This window comes from Microcaecilia unicolor, chromosome 5 (assembly GCF_901765095.1).
Source record: "Microcaecilia unicolor chromosome 5, aMicUni1.1, whole genome shotgun sequence".
In the NCBI taxonomy this organism is placed as follows: domain Eukaryota; kingdom Metazoa; phylum Chordata; class Amphibia; order Gymnophiona; family Siphonopidae; genus Microcaecilia; species Microcaecilia unicolor.
In genome coordinates this window covers 354,887,422-354,909,412 of record NC_044035.1, presented here as the reverse complement: position 1 = coordinate 354,909,412, position 21,991 = coordinate 354,887,422, and the positions used below count along the sequence as shown (strand labels likewise).

The 21,991-nt window shown below is 48.5% G+C and overlaps 1 protein-coding gene across 3 annotated transcripts in view; it reads right to left on the bottom strand.

Annotated features, from left to right (window-relative positions):
- Positions 1-21,991, bottom strand: part of CTU2 (cytosolic thiouridylase subunit 2) — a 42,758-nt gene that overhangs the window by 18,723 nt on the left and 2,044 nt on the right. For all 3 annotated transcript variants that reach the window (XM_030204588.1, XM_030204586.1, XM_030204587.1), the window contains exons 2-7: positions 18,883-18,957; positions 17,402-17,480; positions 17,254-17,313; positions 15,286-15,346; positions 14,776-14,885; positions 11,727-12,043 (exon numbers count right to left, since the gene is read on the bottom strand). In XM_030204588.1, the coding sequence (XP_030060448.1) occupies positions 11,727-12,043; positions 14,776-14,885; positions 15,286-15,346; positions 17,254-17,313; positions 17,402-17,480; positions 18,883-18,957 (702 nt within the window). The remainder of the gene's footprint in view (positions 1-11,726; positions 12,044-14,775; positions 14,886-15,285; positions 15,347-17,253; positions 17,314-17,401; positions 17,481-18,882; positions 18,958-21,991) is intronic.

Genomic DNA, 21,991 nt, shown 5'->3' with positions numbered 1-21,991 from the left:
CTACTTCTGTTCAACAGGTGGACAGTTTGGCTTCTAACCTGGTCAAGGGTCAGGCTAATTTGGAATTTAAATGTAAAAGTCTAGAAAATCAAGTACGCGGGAGGAGCCTTTAATTACCTTTCCCAAGATACCTGGAGTATCAGCACAGCAAATGTTTACAAAATATCTTCTACAGATTCTTTGTGTTCCTAAGGAATCAATGCCTCCTGCCTGTAGTCTAGCTTCTCCCATTTAAGATCCTTGAGATCTGCATATACCCCCCCGAAGATCCTTTTGCATGGAGCTTAAATGTCACACTGAGTTCCACGTTGCCTTCTGTACCCTTTTCCTGCACTGCGAACTCCAGACGCCGTTCCTTTTATCTTGCTGCACTATACATGAGTACATAAGTATTGCCATACAAGGAAAGACCAAAGGTCCATCGAGCCCAGCATCCTGTTTCCAACAGTGGCCAATCCAGGTCACAAATACCTGGCAAGATCCCAAAAAAGTACAAAACATTTTATACTGCTTATCCCAGAAATAGTGGATTTTCCCAAAGTCCATTTAATAACGGTATATGGACTTTTCCTTTAGGAAGCCGTCCAAACCTTTTTTAAACTCTGCTAAGCTAACCGCCTTTACCACATTCTCTAGCAACGAATTCCAGAGATTAATTACAGGTTGAGTGAACAAAAATTTTCTCCGATTCATTTTAAACTTTGTAACTTCATTGAATGCCCCCTAGTCCTAGTATTTTTGGAAAGAGTAAATAGATGCTTCATGTCTACCCTTTTCACTCCACTCATTATTTAATAGACCTCTAATATATCTCCCCTCAACCGCCTTTTCTCCAAGCTGAAGAGCCCTAGCCGATTTAGCCTTTCCTCATAGGGAAGTCGTCCCATCCCCTTTATCATTTTCGTCGCCCTTCTCTGCACCTTTTCTAATTCCACTATATCTCAGGAATAGACTTCCTGAGTCAGTACATCAAGCTCCATCTCTGGCCGTCTTCAAATCTAGGCTAAAAGCCCACCTTTTCGAGGTTGCTTTTAATTCCTAACCCTTATTCACTTGTTCAGTCCTAGCTTAAGTAATTCACTTATTTGTCCTGATTAGATTGTAAGCTCTGTCGAGCAGGGACTGTCTCTTACATGTTCTCCGAGGACAAGCAGGCTGCTTGTTCTCACGACTGGGTGACGTCCGCGGCAGCCCCCACCAACCGGAAAAGGCTTCGCGGGACGGTCGGCACGCAGGGCACGCCCACCGCGCATGCGCAGCCGTCTTCCCGCCCGTGCGCGACCGCTCCCGCCAGTTCCTTTTTTCCGCGTCTGGAGAGAGTCGTGCTTTGCCGCTCTCTCTGCTTTCAGCCGCCGGAAAGTCGATCGCGTTTACGCGGATCGTTGTTTTTTCTATTTAATTTTTTGTTACCGCCAGTTTCCCTTTTCTTTTTCAAAAAAAAAAAAAAAAAACCTGAGCGTGTGGAGCACGCGCTCCCTTTTTTCCTCGTTTCCAGCGGGGATGCCGCGTTGCGGCCTAGTGGCCGCACGGTCGTTTTCTTTTTTCGAGGTGTGATTTTCGCCACCATTGACGACTTTGACTTCGCCGACGCGATTTTTCCGTCGATGTCCTCGAAGGTCCCGAGTGGATTTAAAAAGTGTGGTCGCTGTGGCCGGCCGATCTCGCAGACCGACACCCACGCTTGTTGCCTCCAGTGCCTCGGGCCGGAGCACAATATCAAGTCGTGTTCCCTGTGTCTCGGTCTCCGGAAACGGACTCAAGTTGTGAGGCAAGTTCTGCGGGACCGTCTTTTTGGAACTTGCGCCGGCCCCTCGACGTCGACTTCGACGGCATCGGTATCGACGCCCGGTCCTTCGGTACCGGTATCGATGCCCGAGACATCGGCACCGATGGCATCGACCCCAGGAGAACAGGTCCCGTCGGCCCGCCGGTCCGCCGGCGAGGGTGGAGGTGAGCGGCCGCGTGGGCAGTCGGCCCCGGTCACTCCCTCAGCCCGTGGCCCACAGGACCGAACCCTGTCTGACCCGGCTCCTCGAGACCGAGGGGGATCGGCCTCCTCCTCCTCCATACCTCCCGGCGCCGGTGACGCGCATCGAAAGAAGGACAAGAAGCGTCGTCACCGGTCGCCCTCGGTGCATCCGGACATCGGAGAGGAGGCGACGCCGAAGCGTCATCGCCGAGAGGAGAGGTCCCCGTCGGTTGTGGAGGTACCGACGCGTCAGGGTTCCGGCACCTCGGTGCCGTCTCCTGGCCCCCTTCAGCTTCTGGCACCGACACCCCTACCGGCCCCACCGCCTTTCCCGGCAGCGGGCCTGGACGAGTGCCTCAGAGCCATCCTTCCGGGGATCCTGGAAGGGCTGATGCGCCAGGCTGTGCCGGCGCCGGGGGTGCTTGCGCCCTCGGCGCCGATGTCTGTGGCGCCGGCGAGCTCTAGCCCGGCGCCGGGGCCGTCGACACCGCCGCCGCTTGCGGCGCCGGTCTCGACCGCCACGCAGGTGGAGTCCCCGTCAACGTCGATGGAGGGAGCTCCGTCCCCGCCGACGCGGGAGTCCACCGCTCGACGACACCGAGACCTCGGTGCCTCGACGTCGAGCCAGGCCCGGTTCAGGACTCAGCTACATGAGCTTATGTCCGATACCGAGGATGAGGCCTCGTGGGGGGAAGAGGAGGACCCTAGATATTTCTCCTCAGAGGAGTCTACGGGCCTTCCCTCGGACCCCACGCCTTCACCGGAGAGGAAGCTCTCACCTCCTGAGAGTCTCTCCTTTGCCTCCTTTGTGCGGGATATGTCTATTAGCATTCCCTTTCCCGTGGTCTCTGTGGAAGAGCCGAGGGCCGAGATGCTCGAGGTCCTCGACTATCCATCACCACCTAGAGAGTCCTCCACGGTGCCGCTGCACAATGTCCTCAAGGAGACACTGCTTCGGAACTGGGTGCGACCGTTAACTAACCCCACCATTCCCAAGAAAGCAGAGTCCCAGTACAGGATCCACTCTGACCCAGAGTTAATGCGGCCCCAACTGCCCCATGACTCGGCGGTCGTGGATTCTGCTCTCAAGAGGGCACGGAGTTCGAAGGATACTGCCTCGGCGCCCCCGGGGCGGGAGTCTCGCACTCTGGACTCGTTTGGGAGGAAGGCCTACCAATCCTCCATGCTCGTGACCCGCATCCAGTCATACCTGCTCTATATGAGCATCCACATGCGGACTAATGTGCAACAACTGGCGGACCTGGTCGATAAGCTCCCGCCGGAGCAGTCCAGGCCTTATCAGAAGGTGGTCAGGCAGCTGAAGGCGTGCAGAAAGTTCCTGTCCAGGGGTATCTATGACACCTGTGACGTGGCATCTCGTGCTGCGGCCCAAGGTATAGTGATGCGCAGGCTCTCATGGCTGCGTGCCTCTGACCTGGACAACCGCACCCAGCAGAGACTGGCCGACGTCCCTTGCCGGGGGGATAACATTTTTGGTGAGGTCGAGCAGCTGGTGGACCAACTGCATCAGCGGGAAACCGCCCTCGACAAGCTCTCCCACCGAGCGCCTTCAGCATCCACCTCAGCAGGTGGACGTTTTTCCCGGGCCCGGCAGGCTGCGCCCTATTCTTTTGCAAAGCGTAGGTACAACCAGCCGGCCCGAAGGCCTCGCCAGGCACAGGGACAGCCCCAGCGCGCTCGTTCTCGTCAACAGCGTGCGCCTAAGCAGCCCCCTGCGCCTCCACAGCAAAAGCCGGGGACGGGCTTTTGACTGGATCCTCGGGAACATAGCCGCCCTCAAAGTGTCCGTACCGGACGATCTGCCGGTCGGGGGGAGGTTAAGTTTTTTTCACCAAAGGTGGCCTCTCATAACCTCCGACCAGTGGGTTCTCCAAATAGTGCGGTGCGGATACGCCCTGAATTTGGCCTCCCTGCCTCCAAATTGTCCTCCGGGAGCTCAATCTTTCAGCTCCCATCACAAGCAGGTACTTGCAGAGGAACTCTCCGCCCTTCTCAGCGCCAATGCGGTCGAGCCCGTACCACCCGGGCAGGGATTCTATTCCAGGTACTTCCTTGTGGAAAAGAAAACAGGGGGGATGCGTCCCATCCTAGACCTGAGAGGCCTGAACAAATTCCTGGTCAAAGAAAAGTTCAGGATGCTTTCCTTGGGCACCCTTCTGCCAATGATTCAGAAAAACGACTGGCTATGTTCCCTGGATTTAAAGGACGCATATACTCACATACCGATACTGCCAGCTCACAGACAGTATCTCAGATTCCGCCTGGGCGCACGGCACTTTCAGTATTGTGTGCTGCCCTTTGGGCTCGCCTCTGCTCCACGAGTGTTTACCAAGTGCCTCGTGGTGGTAGCGGCCTACCTACGCAAGCTGGGAGTGCACGTGTTCCCATATCTCGACGATTGGCTGGTCAAGAACACCTCGGAGGCGGGAGCCCTCCGGTCTATGCAGTGCACTACTCGACTTCTGGAGCTGCTGGGGTTTGTGATAAATTACCCAAAGTCCCATCTCCAGCCAACACAGTCTCTGGAATTCATAGGAGCTCTGCTGAATGCCCAGACGGCTCAGGCCTACCTTCCCGAAGCGAGGGCCACCAATCTCCTGGCCCTGGCTTCGCAGACCAGAGCGTCTCAGCAGGTCACAGCTCGGCAGATGTTGAGACTTCTGGGTCATATGGCCTCCACAGTTCATGTGACTCCCATGGCTCGTCTTCACATGAGATCTGCTCAATGGACCCTAGCTTCCCAGTGGTTTCAAGCCACCGGGGATCTAGAAGATGTCATCCGCCTCTCCACCAGTTGCCGCACTTCACTGCTCTGGTGGACCATCCGGACCAATTTGACCCTGGGACGTCCATTCCAAATTCCGCAGCCCACGAAAGTGCTGACGACGGATGCATCTCGCCTGGGGTGGGGAGCTCATGTCGATGGGCTTCACACCCAGGGTCTGTGGTCCCTCCAGGAAAAGGATCTGCAGATCAACCTCCTGGAGCTCCGAGCGATCTGGAACGCACTGAAGGCTTTCAGAGATCGGCTGTCCTACCAAATTATCCAAATTCGGACAGACAATCAGGTTGCAATGTATTACGTCAACAAGCAGGGGGGCACCGGATCTCGCCCCCTGTGTCAGGAAGCCGTCGGGATGTGGCGTTGGGCGTGCCGGTTTGGCATGCTCCTCCAAGCCACGTACCTGGCAGGCGTAAACAACAGTCTGGCCGACAGACTGAGCAGAGTCATGCAACCGCACGAGTGGTCGCTCCATTCCAGAGTGGTACGCAAGATCTTCCGAGAGTGGGGCACCCCCTCGGTGGATCTTTTCGCCTCTCAGACCAACCACAAGCTGCCTCTGTTCTGTTCCAGACTTCAGACATACGGCAGGCTAGCGTCAGATGCCTTTCTCCTTCATTGGGGGACCGGCCTCCTGTATGCTTACCCTCCCATACCTTTGGTGGGGAAGACCTTACTGAAGCTCAAGCAAGACCGCGGCACCATGATTCTGATAGCGCCCTTTTGGCCCCGTCAGATCTGGTTCCCTCTTCTTCTGGAGTTGTCCTCAGAAGAACCGTGGAGATTGGAGTGTTTTCCGACTCTCATTTCACAGAACGACGGAGCGTTGCTGCACCCCAACCTTCAATCCCTGGCTCTCACGGCCTGGATGTTGAGGGCGTAGACTTCGCTACGTTGGGTCTGTCTGAGGGTGTTTCCCGGGTCTTGCTTGCCTCTAGGAAGGATTCCACTAAAAAGAGTTACTTTTTCAAGTGGAGGAGGTTTGTCGTTTGGTGTGAGAGCAAGGCCCTAGAACCTCGTTCTTGCCCTGCGCAGAACCTGCTTGAATACCTTCTGCACTTATCAGAGTCTGGCCTCAAGACCAACTCAGTAAGGAATCACCTTAGTGCGATTAGTGCTTACCATTATCGTGTGGAAGGTAAAGCCATCTCTGGAGAGCCTTTAGTCGTTCGATTCATGAGAGGCTTGCTTTTGTCAAAGCCCCCTATCAAGCCTCCTACAGTGTCATGGGATCTCAACGTCGTCCTCACCCAGCTGATGAAACCTCCTTTTGAGCCACTGAATACCGGCCATCTGAAGTACTTGACCTGGAAGGTCATTTTCTTGGTGGCAGTTACTTCAGCTCGTAGGGTCAGTGAGCTTCAAGCCCTGGTAGCTCATGCTCCTTATACCAAATTTCATCACAACAGAGTAGTGCTCCGCACCCACCCAAAGTTCCTGCCGAAGGTGGTGTCGGAGTTCCATCTTAACCAGTCAATTGTCTTGCCAACATTCTTCCCCAGGCCGCATACCCGCCCTGCTGAACGTCAGTTGCACACATTGGACTGCAAGAGAGCATTGGCCTTCTACTTGGAGCGGACACAGCCCCACAGACAGTCCGCCCAATTGTTTGTTTCTTTCGACCCTAACAGGCTAGGGGTCGCTGTCGGGAAACGCACCATCTCCAATTGGCTAGCAGATTGCATTTCCTTCACTTACGCCCAGGCTGGGCTGGCTTTGAGGGTCATGTCACGGCTCATAGTGTCAGAGCCATGGCAGCGTCAGTGGCCCACTTGAAGTCAGCCACTATTGAAGAGATTTGCAAGGCTGCGACGTGGTCATCTGTCCACACATTCACATCACATTACTGCCTCCAGCAGGATACCCGACGCGACAGTCGGTTCGGGCAGTCGGTGCTGCAGAATCTGTTTGGGGTGTAAATCCAACTCCACCCTCCAGGACCCGAATTTATTCTGGTCAGGCTGCACTCTCAGTTAGTTGTTCTTCGTAGGTCAATTTCTGTTGTACCCTCGCCGTTGCGAGGTTCAATTGACCTGGGTTCTTGTTTTGAGTGAGCCTGAAAGCTAGGGATACCCCAGTCGTGAGAACAAGCAGCCTGCTTGTCCTCGGAGAAAGTGAATGATACATACCTGTAGCAGGTGTTCTCCAAGGACAGCAGGCTGATTGTTCTCACCTACCCTCCCTCCTCCCCTTTGGAGTTGTGTTTCATATTTTATTGCTTGTCATTCAACTGGCGGGAGCGGTCGCGCACGGGCGGGAAGACAGCCGCGCATGCGCGGTGGGCGTGTCCTGCGTGCCAACCGTCCCGCGAAGCCTTTTCCGGTTGGTGGGGGCTGCCGCGGACGTCACCCAGTCGTGAGAACAATCAGCCTGCTGTCCTCGGAGAACACCTGCTACAGGTATGTATCATTCACTTTCAGTGCTGAGTACGTCTAGTAGCGCTATAGAAATGATAAGTAGTAGTTTTTAAAATTGCCTTGGTGTCACATACTCCTTTCATATGAAACCCGACTGGTCTAACATAAAAGCAGTTTAGTGGGATACTGTCACACTCCTAATACAATGTAACTTGAGATGGGAAACAGGGCTGGGATTTATATTTCTGTGAATCATGTTGAGTAACTGGATAGAGGCCAAGGAGATTTAATCGACAGGAGACGGTGGGAGAGTGCTGGGCCCTTTATCTATCTTCAAGCCAGTAGGTGGAGCTTGCCACCATATTGAGTCACCCAAACAATAAGAAATTGCTTATCTATATAAATAAAATCCCCCCTCAGACATTCTAAAGCTCACTCCATCTGTCCTGAACTCCTGTCCTCCTGGTAGGCTTGGCTATTCGGACTACTCACCCTCAGTCTCAGCCACGCCCATCTGGGCCGTAGGCCACGCCCCATCTGCACATAAAAAGCACCCTCAACATTCTAAAGCACACTCTGAGGCTTCAACAGTTCGTATGTTCGAAGCTCTGTAACCATTTTTAAGCACACTACATCTCTGCACCGCCCTGACCTATCAGAGAAGGGAGGAGTGTCACAGCTGCACCGCTCTGACCTATCAAAGGGAACTGAAACAGGAAAAGGGAGGAGCGTCACACCGAATGACGGACCTATCAGAGGGAAGTCAAATAGAAGAAGGGAGGAGCGTCAGAGGCCAAGGGGACGGCCGTATCTACGTCTCATAGGTTTCCTTGCTTTCTTTTCAGTGTATTGCAGCTGCAGCCACTTAGGTAAGTCTAGCAAGCCTGTCAGCTACTGAATACAGAAAGCAAAAGATAGCATGTGGGAACTTGCTCCATTTTGTTCTCTGGAATGCAGTGATTATTATACAAATGGTCTTGCTTTCATTATTTTGGTAGGGGCTGCCTTCATGACTGTCCACAGTCCCCCCAGTCCTGACACCTGACAGGGGGGACAGGGAAGGACACTCACTGTCTCACATAAGCACTCGCACACACTCATTCTCACATACACACACGCTCTCTCACAGACACACTCACACCCACTCTCTGTCTCACACACACACACTTGCACATTCTCACTCTCACACAGTCACTCTCACAGACACTCTCTCAAACATACACACTCCGCGCAAAACCTTGCTACTGCCCGTTTCATTTCAGCCAGAAACGGGCCTTTTTTACTAGTTAGAAATAAAAGGACCACTAGTTGCTTTGGTTTGACTGTATCGAGATGGTGGCTACGACTTCAGCCTTGTCATGTGCTGCTGTCTCCTGTTAATTAAACCTCCTTGATAGAAGCAATTCAGAAACGTAATAGATGCACTTGGTAGCAGGAGCTGACAGTGCTCTAAGAGTTCCCTTTACTAAGCTGCTCTAACCACCAATGTGCGCTTAACACAGGATGCACTAAAGCGCTCTGCGCTAGTTTTACCACCTGCGCATGCGGTAATTGTTAGGGAAGGGGCATGTCAATGCTAGAGAATGGGAGTGGAGGAGTGGCCTAGAGGTTACAGCACCGGTCTTGCAATCCAGAGGTGGCTGGTTCACATCCCACTGCTGCTCCTTGTGATCTTGGACAAGTCACTTAACCCTCCATTGCCTCAGGTCCAGACTTAGATTGTCAGCCCTCCTGGGACAGAGAAATATCCAGAGTACCTGAATGTAACTCACCTTGAGCTACTACTGAAAAAGGAGTGAGCAAAATCCAAATAAATAAAGGTTCTAGAATTCTAAAGAATAACAAGATTCCATATAGAATTTCAAAGTGTAGCAACATTCCATGTAGAACCCCAAAGAGTAACAACATTCTTCAGGATGGAGGAGTGGCCTAGTGGTTAGATTGTGAGCCCTCCTGGGACAGAGAAATATCCAGAGTACCTGAATGTAACTCATCTTGAGCTACTACTGAAAAAGGTGTGAGCAAAATCTAAATGAATAAATATATGGAATGTTGCTACTATTGGAGATTCTACATGGAATGTTGCTACTATTGAAGATTCTACATGGAATATTGCTATTCCACAGTAACATTCCATGTAGAAGCCTGCCCTTGCAGATCAGCAACGCGGCCGCACAGGCTTCTGTTTCTGTGAGTCTGACATCCTGTACGTATTTGCAGGACGTCAGACTCACAGAAACAGAAGCCTGCGTGGCCACATCGCTGATCTGTAAGGGCAGGCTTCTACATGGAATGTTGCTAGTGGAGGAGTGGCCTAGTGGTTAGAGCACCGGTCTTACAATCCAGAGGTGGCCGGTTCAAATCCCACTGCTGCTCCTTGTGATCTTGGGCAAGTCACTTAACCCTCCATTGCCTCAGGTAAAGACTTAGATTATGAGCCCTCCTGGGACAGAGAAATATCCAGTGTACCTGAATGTAACTCACCTTGAGCTACTACTGAAAAAGGTGGGAGCAAAATCTAAATAAATAAATAAATATTACCGCCATGCCAACTAGTTAGAGCTTCCACAACATGGAAGTCCTCAGCACCTTCTAGAAATGCTCCTGCATTCATTTTTTTAAATGGCTACACACTAACATTAGCACACATCCAGATATTTAACAAAGAGATAGAAATGGGCTTAGTGCACAGCAAAGTCCCATGTTGGGGTGTACTACTACTACTACTTGACATTTCTAAAGCGCTACAAGGGTTACGCAGCGCTGTACAATTTAACATAGAAGGACAGTCCCTGCTCAAAGGAGCTTACAATCTAAAGGACAAATGTACAGTCAGTCAAATAGGGGCAGTCTAGATTTCCTGAAAGGTATAAAGGTTAGGTGCCAAAAGCAACATTGAAGAGGTGAGCTTTGAGCAAAGATTTGAAGATGGGTAGGGAGGGGGCTTGGCGTAGGGGTTGAGGAAGATTGTTCCAGGCATAGGGTGAGGCAAGGCAGAATGAGCGGAGCCTGGAGTTGGCGGTGGTGGAGAAGGGTACTGAGAGGAGGGATTTGTCCTGTGAGCAGAGGTTACGGGCGAGAACGTAAGGGGATATGAGGGTAGAGAGGTAATGAGGGGCTGCAGACTGAGTGCATTTGTAGGTACGAAGGAGAAGCTTGAACTGAATGCGGTATCTGATTGGAAGCCAGTGAAGTGACCTGAGAAGAGGGGTGATATGAGTATATCGGTTCAGGCGGAATATAAGACGTGCAGCAGAGTTCTAAACAGATTGAAGGGGGGATAGATGGCTAAGTGGGAGGCCAGTAAGGAGTAGGTTGCAGTAGTCAAGGTGAGAGGTAATGAGAGCGTGGACGAGTGTACGGGTGGTGTGCTCAGAGAGGAAAGGGCGAATTTTGCAGATGTTGAAGAGAAAGAAGCGACAGGACTTGGCTATCTGCTGGATATGCGCAGAGAAGGAGAGGGAGGAGTCGAAGATGACTCCGAGGTTGCGGGCAGATGAAACGGGGAGGATGAGGGTGCCATCAACTGAGATAGAGAGTGGAGGAAGAGGAGAAGAGGAGAAGTGCCGGTGAGAGGGGGGGGGGGGGGGGGGGGCAGGGGGGACAAAATTCCTTGGGCCCGGGTCTCCAAGGGGGGCCCAGCACCAGGGCCAGGCCGCTGGCGCTGCAGTTCCCGGTCTCACCTGCCTGCCTCCTTGGCTTCGGGCCCCCTGCATTCGAAGCGGCAATCACAGATCGCCTCCCTTCGGCTTTCCCTCCGTGTCCCGCCCTCGCGGAAACCGGAAGTTACATCAGACGAGGGTGGGACACAGGGAGGGAAGGCCAGAAGAGAGGCGATCTGCGACTGCCTCCTTGAACACAGGGGGCCTGGAGCCAAGCAGGTGAGACCACGGACTGCAGCGGCGGGGGGAGCGATGGGGGTCGGCAGCGGGGCGGGCCCGGCCTAGTCTCTTGGCGGCCCTGACTATTATTATTATTATTATTTATTGTATTTGTACCCCACATTATCCCACCTTTTTGCAGGCTCAATGTGGCTTACAGAGTGGTGTTATGAATCAGTCATTACATGTTCTTATGTACATTACATGATCTTATATACTGTCACTAACAAGCTGAGGTATGAGGTGATTTAGGTGGAGATGTGTAAGTTAATGTCATATGGGATGTGTTTTTGATGTATTTGTGTAGGGAATGATTTAGATCCTGAAGGGTTTTATTTGTAAGCTTTATTGAAGAGATGTGTCTTCAAGGATTTGCGAAAGCTGGGTAGGTTGTCCATGGATTTCAGGGCCATAGGTAGTGCGTTCCATAACTGTGTGCTTTTGTACGCAAAGGCCTGTTTGTATTTCATTCCTTTGCAGCTGGGGAAGTTCAGATTGAGGAATTTGCGGGCCGATCTTTTGGCGTTTCTGGGCGGTAAGTCCACTAGGTTTAGCATATATAGAGGTGCCTCTGCATGAATGATTTTGTGTACAGTTGTGCAGATCTTCAACTAGCACAGCTTAGTAAAAAGGCCCCTCATAATTCATTTTCAGTTGATTCTTCTTCTTTCACTGCAGAAGAGAAAACAAACACAAACCTCTCTTCAGACACTCACCGCAAGGTGTGCAGCAGCTCCTCTTTAGCCGTTAAGGATGTCACAGAGTCAAATAGCTGGTTCAGAGCCTGGGTGCTCTGTGCTGAAGGAAGACGGAGTGTCCTTGTGGAAGCTGTAGGCTCTGGCTCTTTGATGCTGAGCTCGGCTAGCTTAGCCTGGACACCTGCTCCGGTACTACAGGTCCTGATTCCGCTCTCTGCGTTCTTCAACTGTGTATGACGACACAGAAACCCATCTACTGCTGCCTTGTAGTCATCTGCCACGCTGGGAATGTTCTTGGAATCCCATCGCACAACCGAACTGGGCAAGTTAAATACCTAAACCCCCCCCAAAAGAAAAAAAAAATTTAGAGTCCTGTTAAAATCTCAAAGCAGAGATTAGAGTGGACACTTAAATATCACATAATTTACTTGCTCCACTCATAAACAGGTCTTGTGTGTAAGGTAGGTGAGGACTCCTTCTAGAGCAAATAATGAGAGCAGGAACTATTCATGAAAATTTCAGTGTGGTTCTACTCACACCTGGGGCTTGGGCCTTTAAAGGAACCTGTATAGGGGATTGGTGGTACCTGCAGGCGTCATTGAAGTGGTAGATCCTTGCCCCTCCGCTGCCATCTGGCAGAGAGTTTGTTGAGCCCCGTTGTGCAGTAAAAGCCACTGAGACCAACAGGCATAATTGGACACCTTTCTGACATCATCGGGGGTTTTAGTGCTACTATAAGAGATGGGGCCCTAGTGATTTCCTGGGACTGGTGGTACCTGCAGGTATCATTAGTAGATCCTTTCCCCTGCATTGCCATCTGGCAGGGAGTTTGTTGAGTCTTGCTGTGGAGCAAAAGCCACTAAGACCATCAGGTGGGGATCGTCCGCAGGGTGTGGCCAAAGGGGCACACCTTGCCCTTTGGAGCGAGGTATCTAAGATATTGTCTTATTTTTGCTTCTATTTTGAAAATGGGGAAACGGAAGGCCAAGATTAAATTTTCTATGCCAGTTGCTATGGGGCCGATGGATAGACATGCGAATGTTGCTGGTGGTGTAGGAGTTCTCGATAATCAAGCTTTGTCCCCAAATGAGGCCTCAAAATGAGGCCTCACTTAGCTCTCCTGAACGTACTCCACCTCCTCCTCCTGTGTCTTGCGATTCAGGGTCTAATTAAAAGGACTCTTTCCCCCCAGAGTAAGAGTTATGAATTGTAGAAGACTTCAACTGTGATTTTTTCTAAAATTCCACAGGTTGTTCAATCTGAGGTCTTCCAGTCTACTCCAGACTAGAAAGAGGATTCGCAAGAAATTACTTTCAAGGACATTTGGGAATTGAATCAACATATGGAGGGGATGTTAAAAATGGTCGTTTCTCAGAACTCAGCATTTGTGAATGTAGACTCAATATTTCAATTTTATATAGGCGTTTACAGTGGGTGGAAGCACAAGTAACTAGTCTAAAGGCAATGTCTGCTTATTCAATGAAAGACGTTCAAAGTCTTCATTTGAAATCTGAAATGATTGAAAATGCTGATAGAGCTAGGAACTTGTACTTCTTGAAATTTCCATCTATATATCTATTACATACATAGTAGATGACGGCAGAAAAAAAGACCTGCACGGTCCATCCAGTCTGCCCAACAAGACATCTCATGTGTGCTACTTTTTGTGTATACCCTACTTTGATTTGTACCTGTGCTCTTCAGGGCACAGACCGTATAAGTCTGCCCAGCACTATCCTCGCCTCCCACCACTGGCTCTGGCACAGACCGTATAAGTCTGCCCAGCACTATCCCCGCCTCCCAACCTCCAACCCCGCCTCCCACCACCGGCTCTGGCACAGACCATATAAGTCTGCCCAGCACTATCCCCGCCTCCCAACCTCCAGCCCCGCCTCCCACCACCGGCTCTGGCACAGACCGTATAAGTTTGCCCAGCACTATCCCCGCCTCCCAACCTGCAGCCCCGCCTCCCACCACCGGCTCTGGCACAGACCATATAAGTCTGCCCAGCACTATCCCCGCCTCCCAACCTCCAGCCCCGCCTCCGGCTCTGGCACAGACCGTATAAGTCTGCCCAGCACTATCCCCGCCTCCCAACCTCCAGCCCCGCCTCCCACTACCGGCTCTGCTATTGTCTCCTGAGATCTTAAGGAAGTAGATTAAAGATTAAGGAGGTCTTAGGTTTAGCAAATGCAGCATCAATAGCTCTCTCAAACTGTTACCTTTGGGTAGAGGGTGGATCAGTTGGAATCCCCATTAATTGCTTTCCTTGAAGACTTGCAAAATGCGATTCAAACGCGATCCATCCTCTTGGTAACATTTATAAATCCGTAAGGTTTTGATTATGAAGTATAACGTTAAGAAAAAGGAAGAGAATTTTTGTGGAGCTAAAATTATGATTTTTCTCAGATATGGCCAGGGCCACACAGCTCAAGACAAAAAGCCTTTTTGGCTTTGAAGCCTTAAATTTCCATGCACCTGTTTGCTTTCCTTTCAAGGTAAAGATTGTTTTTTTGGGATCCACTTCAATTAGAACAATTTCTTAAGGGTTATGAGAAATAAACTGTGAATTCAGTATATTTATTATTGAAATGCTATTTAAAGGATTAGGTTATTCCTAATTAATATTATTTAGTGATTTTGCTTTAAAGAGGTACCAGCAGTTTTCGTGATGTGGGCTAGTTGGTTTTCTTTAATTTCAGATTAGTTACGTTGTTTCCCTGTAATTCTATTTACTTATCCTTTGTTGAATTGTTATGCATTAAAATTTAATTTAGTAGCGCTATAGAAATGATAAGTAGTAGTAATTTAAAAAAAAAAGGGAACCTGCTTATTTAGTAGAAGATCCCATTGACTGAAGTAGGGTAATAAAGGGTACTAAAACGTCTACAGATTGCGAGTCCTCCAGGGACAGAAAAATACCTACTGTATCTGAATGTATACCGCTTTGATAGTGATATACAAAAAAAATTAAAGAATAAAATAGAAGGATTTGGGTTTCACTGCAGGACACTCATCTCCCTGTTCAACTGCATTTCCAAGTATTACTGCTCCGCATCCCCCCTACCTCCTCTAAAAAGATGATCTGATAGGGAAACCCCGACCTCTTCAGTACTAACTCCACCTCTGCCACCATCTTCTCTCTGTCCTTCAGGTTTTGCCCACGGACAGCTCCTTCTGCACAAGAACCAATCCACACAAAAGTAAATTTACACATATAATCAGTCCCACAATCAAATGAAAAGATCAGCTAGATTACAAAAGGCCAACAGCACCAAACAGAGGCTCAATCGTACAGCATTTGACAGATATTAGGGCTCAGAACAAACTATATACCCATCTCTGTATATCTGAGAACAATCCAAACACACAGGTCTTCTGCTCTCCATGAGGTCGGCATTTAACTCTTCCAGTATATAAGCGGAGTTAACAGTTCTGAATGAATATGCCCCAGTAATTAACACTAAAACATTCTAGGAGATTAATGCAGCAGCAGAAGAGAGGAGGAGGCGGCACTGAACAGCATGCACTATCTATAACCCACAGCCACCACTTACAATTCATTCTGCAGCCTTACCGTCAATATGAACAAGGCCTGGCACGAAACGCAGCTTCTTACCAGCTTCCCAACTCAAACCCTGCGAAGGAACATAGAAAAGCATTTAACTAGCATGACATGTTTGGTTCTAAACTGGGCCCCTTAAAAAAAAAAGTAAGCCACAGATCTCTATAGTGCAGGTTAGTGGCTGGCTCCGCTACAATCTGTGGTAACCTGATCAGCGGTGTACCAAGGGCAGGGCGGTGGGGGCAGTCCGCTTCGGGTACATGCTGCTGGGGGGGGTGCAGAGAGCAGCTGCGTGCCTGTCGGCTCCACTGGTTCCCTGCTTCCTCTGCCCCAGAACAGGTTACTTCCTGTTCCGGGGCAGAGGGAGCAGGGAGCCAGCGGAGCAGAGAGCCGCATGGCTGCTCCCAGCAGCTAAAAATGCACCCGGGGGGGTGGGTGCATCGGCGATCCGCCCCGGGTGGCAGCCAACCTAGGATTGTCACTGAACCTGATGTGCCTCATGTGACTGAATTTGTATTTCCTGCTGTTTCAATGAAATGGGCCATTCATACAACAGAATATACAAAAGTCTAAGGGCTGTGCACGTGAGAGTTTGTAAAATGTCTCCCTCGATAGTAGGGGATCTTAGATAATTTTACTATGGTGGCAATTCGACAACAGCATCTGGCTCTGCCACAAATCCATTACAGAATATGAGCTTAAGTCGGCACTGGCGCTGAAAATTAGGTGCCAGTTACGCCAAGTCAACGGCAGTTGTAACCGTTAGTGCTCTGAAGTGCGCATAGCTTATATTATTCTGTAAATTACGCACATACTTCTAAGACACGCCCATGAGCTGCTCATTCTCCACCCACATGTGCAACCCCTCGAACTTATGCACTAACCCTGGGATTCTATATAACACGACTTAAGTTGCGCACGCAAATCCAGTCATATTCTAGATTTGCACACGCAACTAAATTAGTTAACAGCCCAATCAGCACCAATAACTGCCACTTAATTGACACTAATTGGCATTAATTAAAAATTTATGCACAGAACTGTAAGTATATTCTATAATGTGATGTGCATAAATTCTGAGCCACATAGTTGAAGAGGAGTGGCAGCCATGGGCGGGTCGTGGGCATTTCTAAAATCTACATGAGTTGTTATAGAATGCACCAGGGCCGGGCTTAATTTAGGCGTCAGCATCTACATCAACTTTGCGTAACTGCCATGGTCACACGGATGGGCGCTTGGTGTATTCTATAAACTACACGGAAATTTAGATGTATTCTAAAAAGTACACCTAAATTTAGGTGTACTTTATAGAATGCAACTCGGAGTATTTTATTTCAGTGCCGATTTTTTTTAGGCGTGATATATAGAATCTAGTTCTAAGGGGGGGGAGGGGGAATTCTGTAAATTGTGCTCTAAAATGTGTGCCCAAAAAAAAAAGCAAAAAAAAGCGCTAAGTGCTATTCTATAAGGGTGCACGGCCTTTAAGCATAGCGCCAATTACCGCACCAGATTTACGCCTGCTGAAACCTGCTGTAAATGCTGGTGCCCAAGTTAGGTGTGCTGAGGCAGAATTCTATAACTACGTGCGCAAGTTTTCAGAACGCCCCTGACACCCCTGTGGCTGTGGCCACTCCTCCTTTTGAGTTACACACTAGTACTGCAAGGCGCCCTGCACTATAGAATACTGCACAGCCAGATGCACGTGCAGATTTTAATGAGTGCCAATTAACTACTGTAATTGGTTGTTAGCACCCAACTATTGATACTTAAGGTCTCGTTATTCAATTTGCATGCGCATCTTGGGTACATGCAAACCTGGACGCCATATATGGAATTCGGAGGAAAGCGATTGGAGGCTGGACCTGGGGAATTTTGCCCCCCCCCCCCCCCTTGGCAACCCCGTGCCAAGCTGACGGGATGCTATAGAAAAAGCCTGATAACAGTACAAAAACAAGTAAGTTTAACGAGCAAATGCAGAACCTCTTGAACTTGCTGAAGCATTGAACTAGATGCAGGACCCCCGGATAACGCCAGAAGAACCTGCGAAAAGAGGAAAGGACAGTGTCAGTTCTGACTGCGCCTGGCACATGCGCTTTTCGTGGGAGAGGGGAGCAGGGCAGCAGAGTACCTTCTCTCCTGGATAGATAAGGCGTTTTTTTCCTAACATAGCACGGAACTTATGAACAAAGTATTCTTTAAAGCAGGCCCTGAAAATGGAAAGGAAAAAAAAAAAAAAAAAGGATTACAGCCATCGTGTTACACAGACAGATTTCATTATTATCAAGCGTATGATCTAAACAATTCAAGAGAGCTAAGAAGAGGAGGACAGAATGAAGGCCGGTGTTTCGTGAAAGGCAACAGCCTAAAATAGATATTTTTATGTGGATTTTCAGACAGCCCAGTTAGACCACTGAATACTTGAGGTTTAAACTTAAAGGATAAGTTTGAGAAGGTTCAAAAATATGAGAATGGATCTGGACGTTGAGTTGTTGTATAACTTGAAGATATGAATGTATATACTTGCTAAGATTGTAATTCGAGGTTGTTTCTTTTGATCTCAATAAAAAAGTTGAAATATAAACTTAAAGGATAAGTTATCAGTGTAACATTTATGTGGTTCTTTTATACAGATAAAAAGTTATCTGGATATCAGCTCAATATCACCAATACCCATATATGTAGTGACATAGAAGATGACGACAGATAAAGACCTGCATGGTCCATCCAGTCTGCCCAATACGATAAACCCATAGCATATGGTATATATGATATGATTTAACATATGTCCAGTTGATCTGCATCTGACCTTGCCATTTTTGGGACACAGACTGTATAAGTCTTATTCTTATTGGTCTTATTTCCCAGCTACTGGAGTAGTTTTACCCATCCCCCAGAACCCCCTTTAGCCCCTCCTCAACTTACATGGACATATTTGGGCCATGTAGTAAGTAATTCATACTAAGAAAATTCACTTGTTCACTAGTGGCAAATTTGAAAAGCAGCACTGGAGGCTCACTGCTAAGACAGTGGAATGGATCCTCAGAAGCTTAGCCGAGATTGGGTGGCAGCACCAGTGGTGGGAGGCGGGGCTAGTGCTGGGCAGACTTCTACGGTCTGTGCCCTGAAAATGGCAGATACAAATCAAGGTCAGGTATACACAAAAAGTAGCACATATGAGTTTATCTTGTTGGGCAGACTGGATGGACCGTGCAGGTCTTTTTCTGCTGTCATCTACTATGTTACAAGAGTGTGAAACACATGTAGCCTGACAAGCTCATTCTGTTATTTGGCCTGCATGCACGTACGTCTGTCTCCCCCCACTCTAGTCTTATCCTGCCTGCACTTTTTCAGCAGTACAACCTGTTGCCAATCATGCATTTCTTCTGTTTCAGAGCCCAGCACCAGCCAACATGCTCTTTAGTCTCATAGTCCAACATGGGCACTGCCTACTTCAGTGTCAGAGGCTATTCATTTATAGCCTGGCAACATCCTTAAACTGAACCAGTGCAGGCAGCACAGCCTGGCAAAACAGTGGCTAGCAAGGGCTGGGGTCAACGTATTATCTTTGAAAATTCTCCTTTAAATTGTTTTTCTTACTATAGTACTTACTTGCAAAACGCATCACCAACTCGAATAATTAGAACAGCAGAGCATTCTTTGCACTTCATACATTTCTGCTCCAAGCTTTAAAAAAACACAGAATAACAATATAGTTCATATTAGTGAAATCAAAGGAGAATGGACTAAAAGAATTATGCAAACTAATTTCAACAAGTTATCCAGGACTTGAAAGGCCAGATGGGGTCCAACTGTCCACTACAGGAATGGGATGTTCTGTGAGCACTTAAGACACAATAGAGGCAGCCCTGGGTGTTGGGAACTAAGTAGTACATTTAAAACGCATAGGAGGAAATTTTTCTTCACTCAACGAGTAGTTAAACTCTGGAATTCGCTGCCGGAAAAGGTGGTTAACTTAGCAAACTTCAAAAAAGGGTTGGATGGCTTCCTAGAGGAAAAAGCCATAGAATGTTATTGAATGGATGTGGAAAAAATACAGTATTTCTAGGATGGGCGGGACAAATTGCTGACCGCTGTTGGTGACAGGGTGCTGGGTTTGATGGACCCTTGGTCTGTCCCAGCATGGCAATGCTTATGTACTTAAGCCACAGTTGACAGGGGAGCTACAACAAGCAAACATGCTGCCTTGCTCTCCATCAGGATAAAAATTAAAGACTGCAATTTCACCATAGCTGTAGCAGAACAGTCACAGAAGACAAATGGACAATACGGTACTCGAATGCCCCAAAGACCAGGGCATGTTAAAAGCAAGCACTGGTGCAGTTCAAACTTGACATCATGTAAGAACGCTGCCAGGTCTGCCTAGCAGGTCAAAGCCTTAGCTGCAATCACAGACCTGACCTAGCTGGATCAGTTTGGCGGACTGCTCATTCCTCATGCCAGCCAGATCTGTATGGCGGGCCAACAGCTGTAGGGAAGCAGACCAATAGCAAGGATCTAGGAAGGGAATGGGTCATGATATGCCACTTTTTGCAACTACATTCAAAGCGGTATACACAGTATATACATTTGTACCTGGGGCAATGGAGGGTTAAGTGACTTGCCCGGAGTTAGGAGGAGCTGCAGTAGGAATCAAACCCAGCTCCCCAGGATCAAAGTCTGCTCCACTAACCACTAGGCCGCTCTTCCACTGCATCCTATAAACAGCTTATGTCTATAAATTGTTAGTATAAGCTAGTTAGAGGAAAGGACCATTAATATTGTGTCTATGTAAACTGTGCCTCTACTCCTACTACTACTATTTAGCATTTCTATAGCGCTACAAGGCGTACGCAGCGCTGCACAAACATAGAAGAAAGACAGTCCCTGCTCAAAGAACTTACAATCTAATAGACAAAAAATAAATAAAGTAAGCAAATCCAATCAATTAATGTGAACGGGAAGGAAGAGAGGAGGGTAGGTGGAGGCGAGTGGTTACAAGTGGTTATGAGTCAAAAGCAATGTTAAAGAGGTGGGCTTTCAGTCTAGATTTAAAGGTGGCCAAGGATGGGGCAAGACGTAGGGGCTCAGGAAGTTTATTCCAGGCGTAGGGTGCAGCGAGACAGAAGGCGCGAAGTCTGGAGTTGGCAGTAGTGGAGAAGGGAACAGATAAGAAGGATTTATCCATGGAGCGGAGTGCACGGGAAGGGGTGTAGGGAAGGACGAGTGTGGAGAGATACTGGGGAGCAGCAGAGTGAGTACATTTATAGGTTAGTAGAAGAAGTTTGAACAGGATGCGAAAACGGATAGGGAGCCAGTGAAGGGTCTTGAGGAGAGGGGCAGCAGAGTTTTGATCCGACTGGAGAGGGGAGAGGTGACTAAGTGGGAGGCCAGCAAGAAGCAGATTGCAGTAGTCTAAACGAGAGGTGACAAGGGTGTGGATGAGAGTTTTGGTAGAGTGCTCGGAAAGAAAGGGGCGGATTTTACGGATGTTGTAAAGAAAGAAACGACAGGTCTTGGCGGTCTGCTGGATATGAGCAGAGAAGGAGAGAGAAGAGTCAAAGATGACCCCAAGGTTTCGAGCTGAGGAGACAGGGAGAATGAGAGCCATCAACAGAAATAGAAAACGGGGGGAGCGGGGAGGTGGGTTTGGGGGGGGGGGGAAAATGAGAAGTTCGGTGCCTCATCTTTAGCATCCTTCTTCACGCTTTTTGCATTGAACAATATACATTTGAGGATGAGCATGTGCATAGGAGCCAACTTTTCAAAATTATTGGGGGTGCTAAGCCCGGTGGAAATAACCCCTTCCTGGACACATACAAGGAATTTTCTCAATACTGGGGGTGCTCAAGCACCCACAGAGTCGGCTCCTATGAGCATGTGAAGGATCCCCTTATGCTGAATGTTTTTCCCATGTGAGTGACTGTGGGATATGCAAAAAGCATGAAGAAGGGTTTGTTTATAGCACATTTCACAGTCACTATAAATAAACCATCTTAAGTAGAGGAGTGTGGTAGCCGTGTTAGTCCACTCTTAAGGTTATCAATAGAAATCAAACAAAATAAAACATGGATAAGAAAATGATACCTTTTTTTATTGGACATAACTTAATACATTTCTTGATTAGCTTTCGAAGGTTGCCCTTCTTCCTCAGATCGGAAATAAGCAAATGTGCTAGCTGACAGTGTATATAAGTGAAAACATTCAAGCATTACTATGACAGTAAAATAGATACTATTGGAGATTCTACATGGAATGTTGCTACTATTGGAGATTCTACATGGAATGTTGCTATTCCACTAGCAACATTCCATGTAGAAGGCTGCGCAGGCTTCTGTTTCTGTGAGTCTGACGTCCTGCACGTACGTGCAGAACGTCAGACTCACAGAAGCAGAAGCCTGCGCGGCCACATTGCTGATCTACAAGGGCCGACTTCTACATGGAATGTTGCTAGTGGAATAGCAACATTCCATGTAGAATCTATAGAAATCAAACAAAATAAAACATGGAAAAGAAAATAAGATGATACCTTTTTTATTGGACATAACTTAATACATTTCTTGATTAGCTTTCGAAGGTTGCCCTTCTTCCTCAGATAGGAAATAAGCAAATGTGCTAGCTGACAGTGTATATAAGTGAAAACATTAAAGCATTACTATGACAGTAAAATAGATACTATTGGAGATTCTACATGGAATGTTGCTACTATTGGAGATTCTAC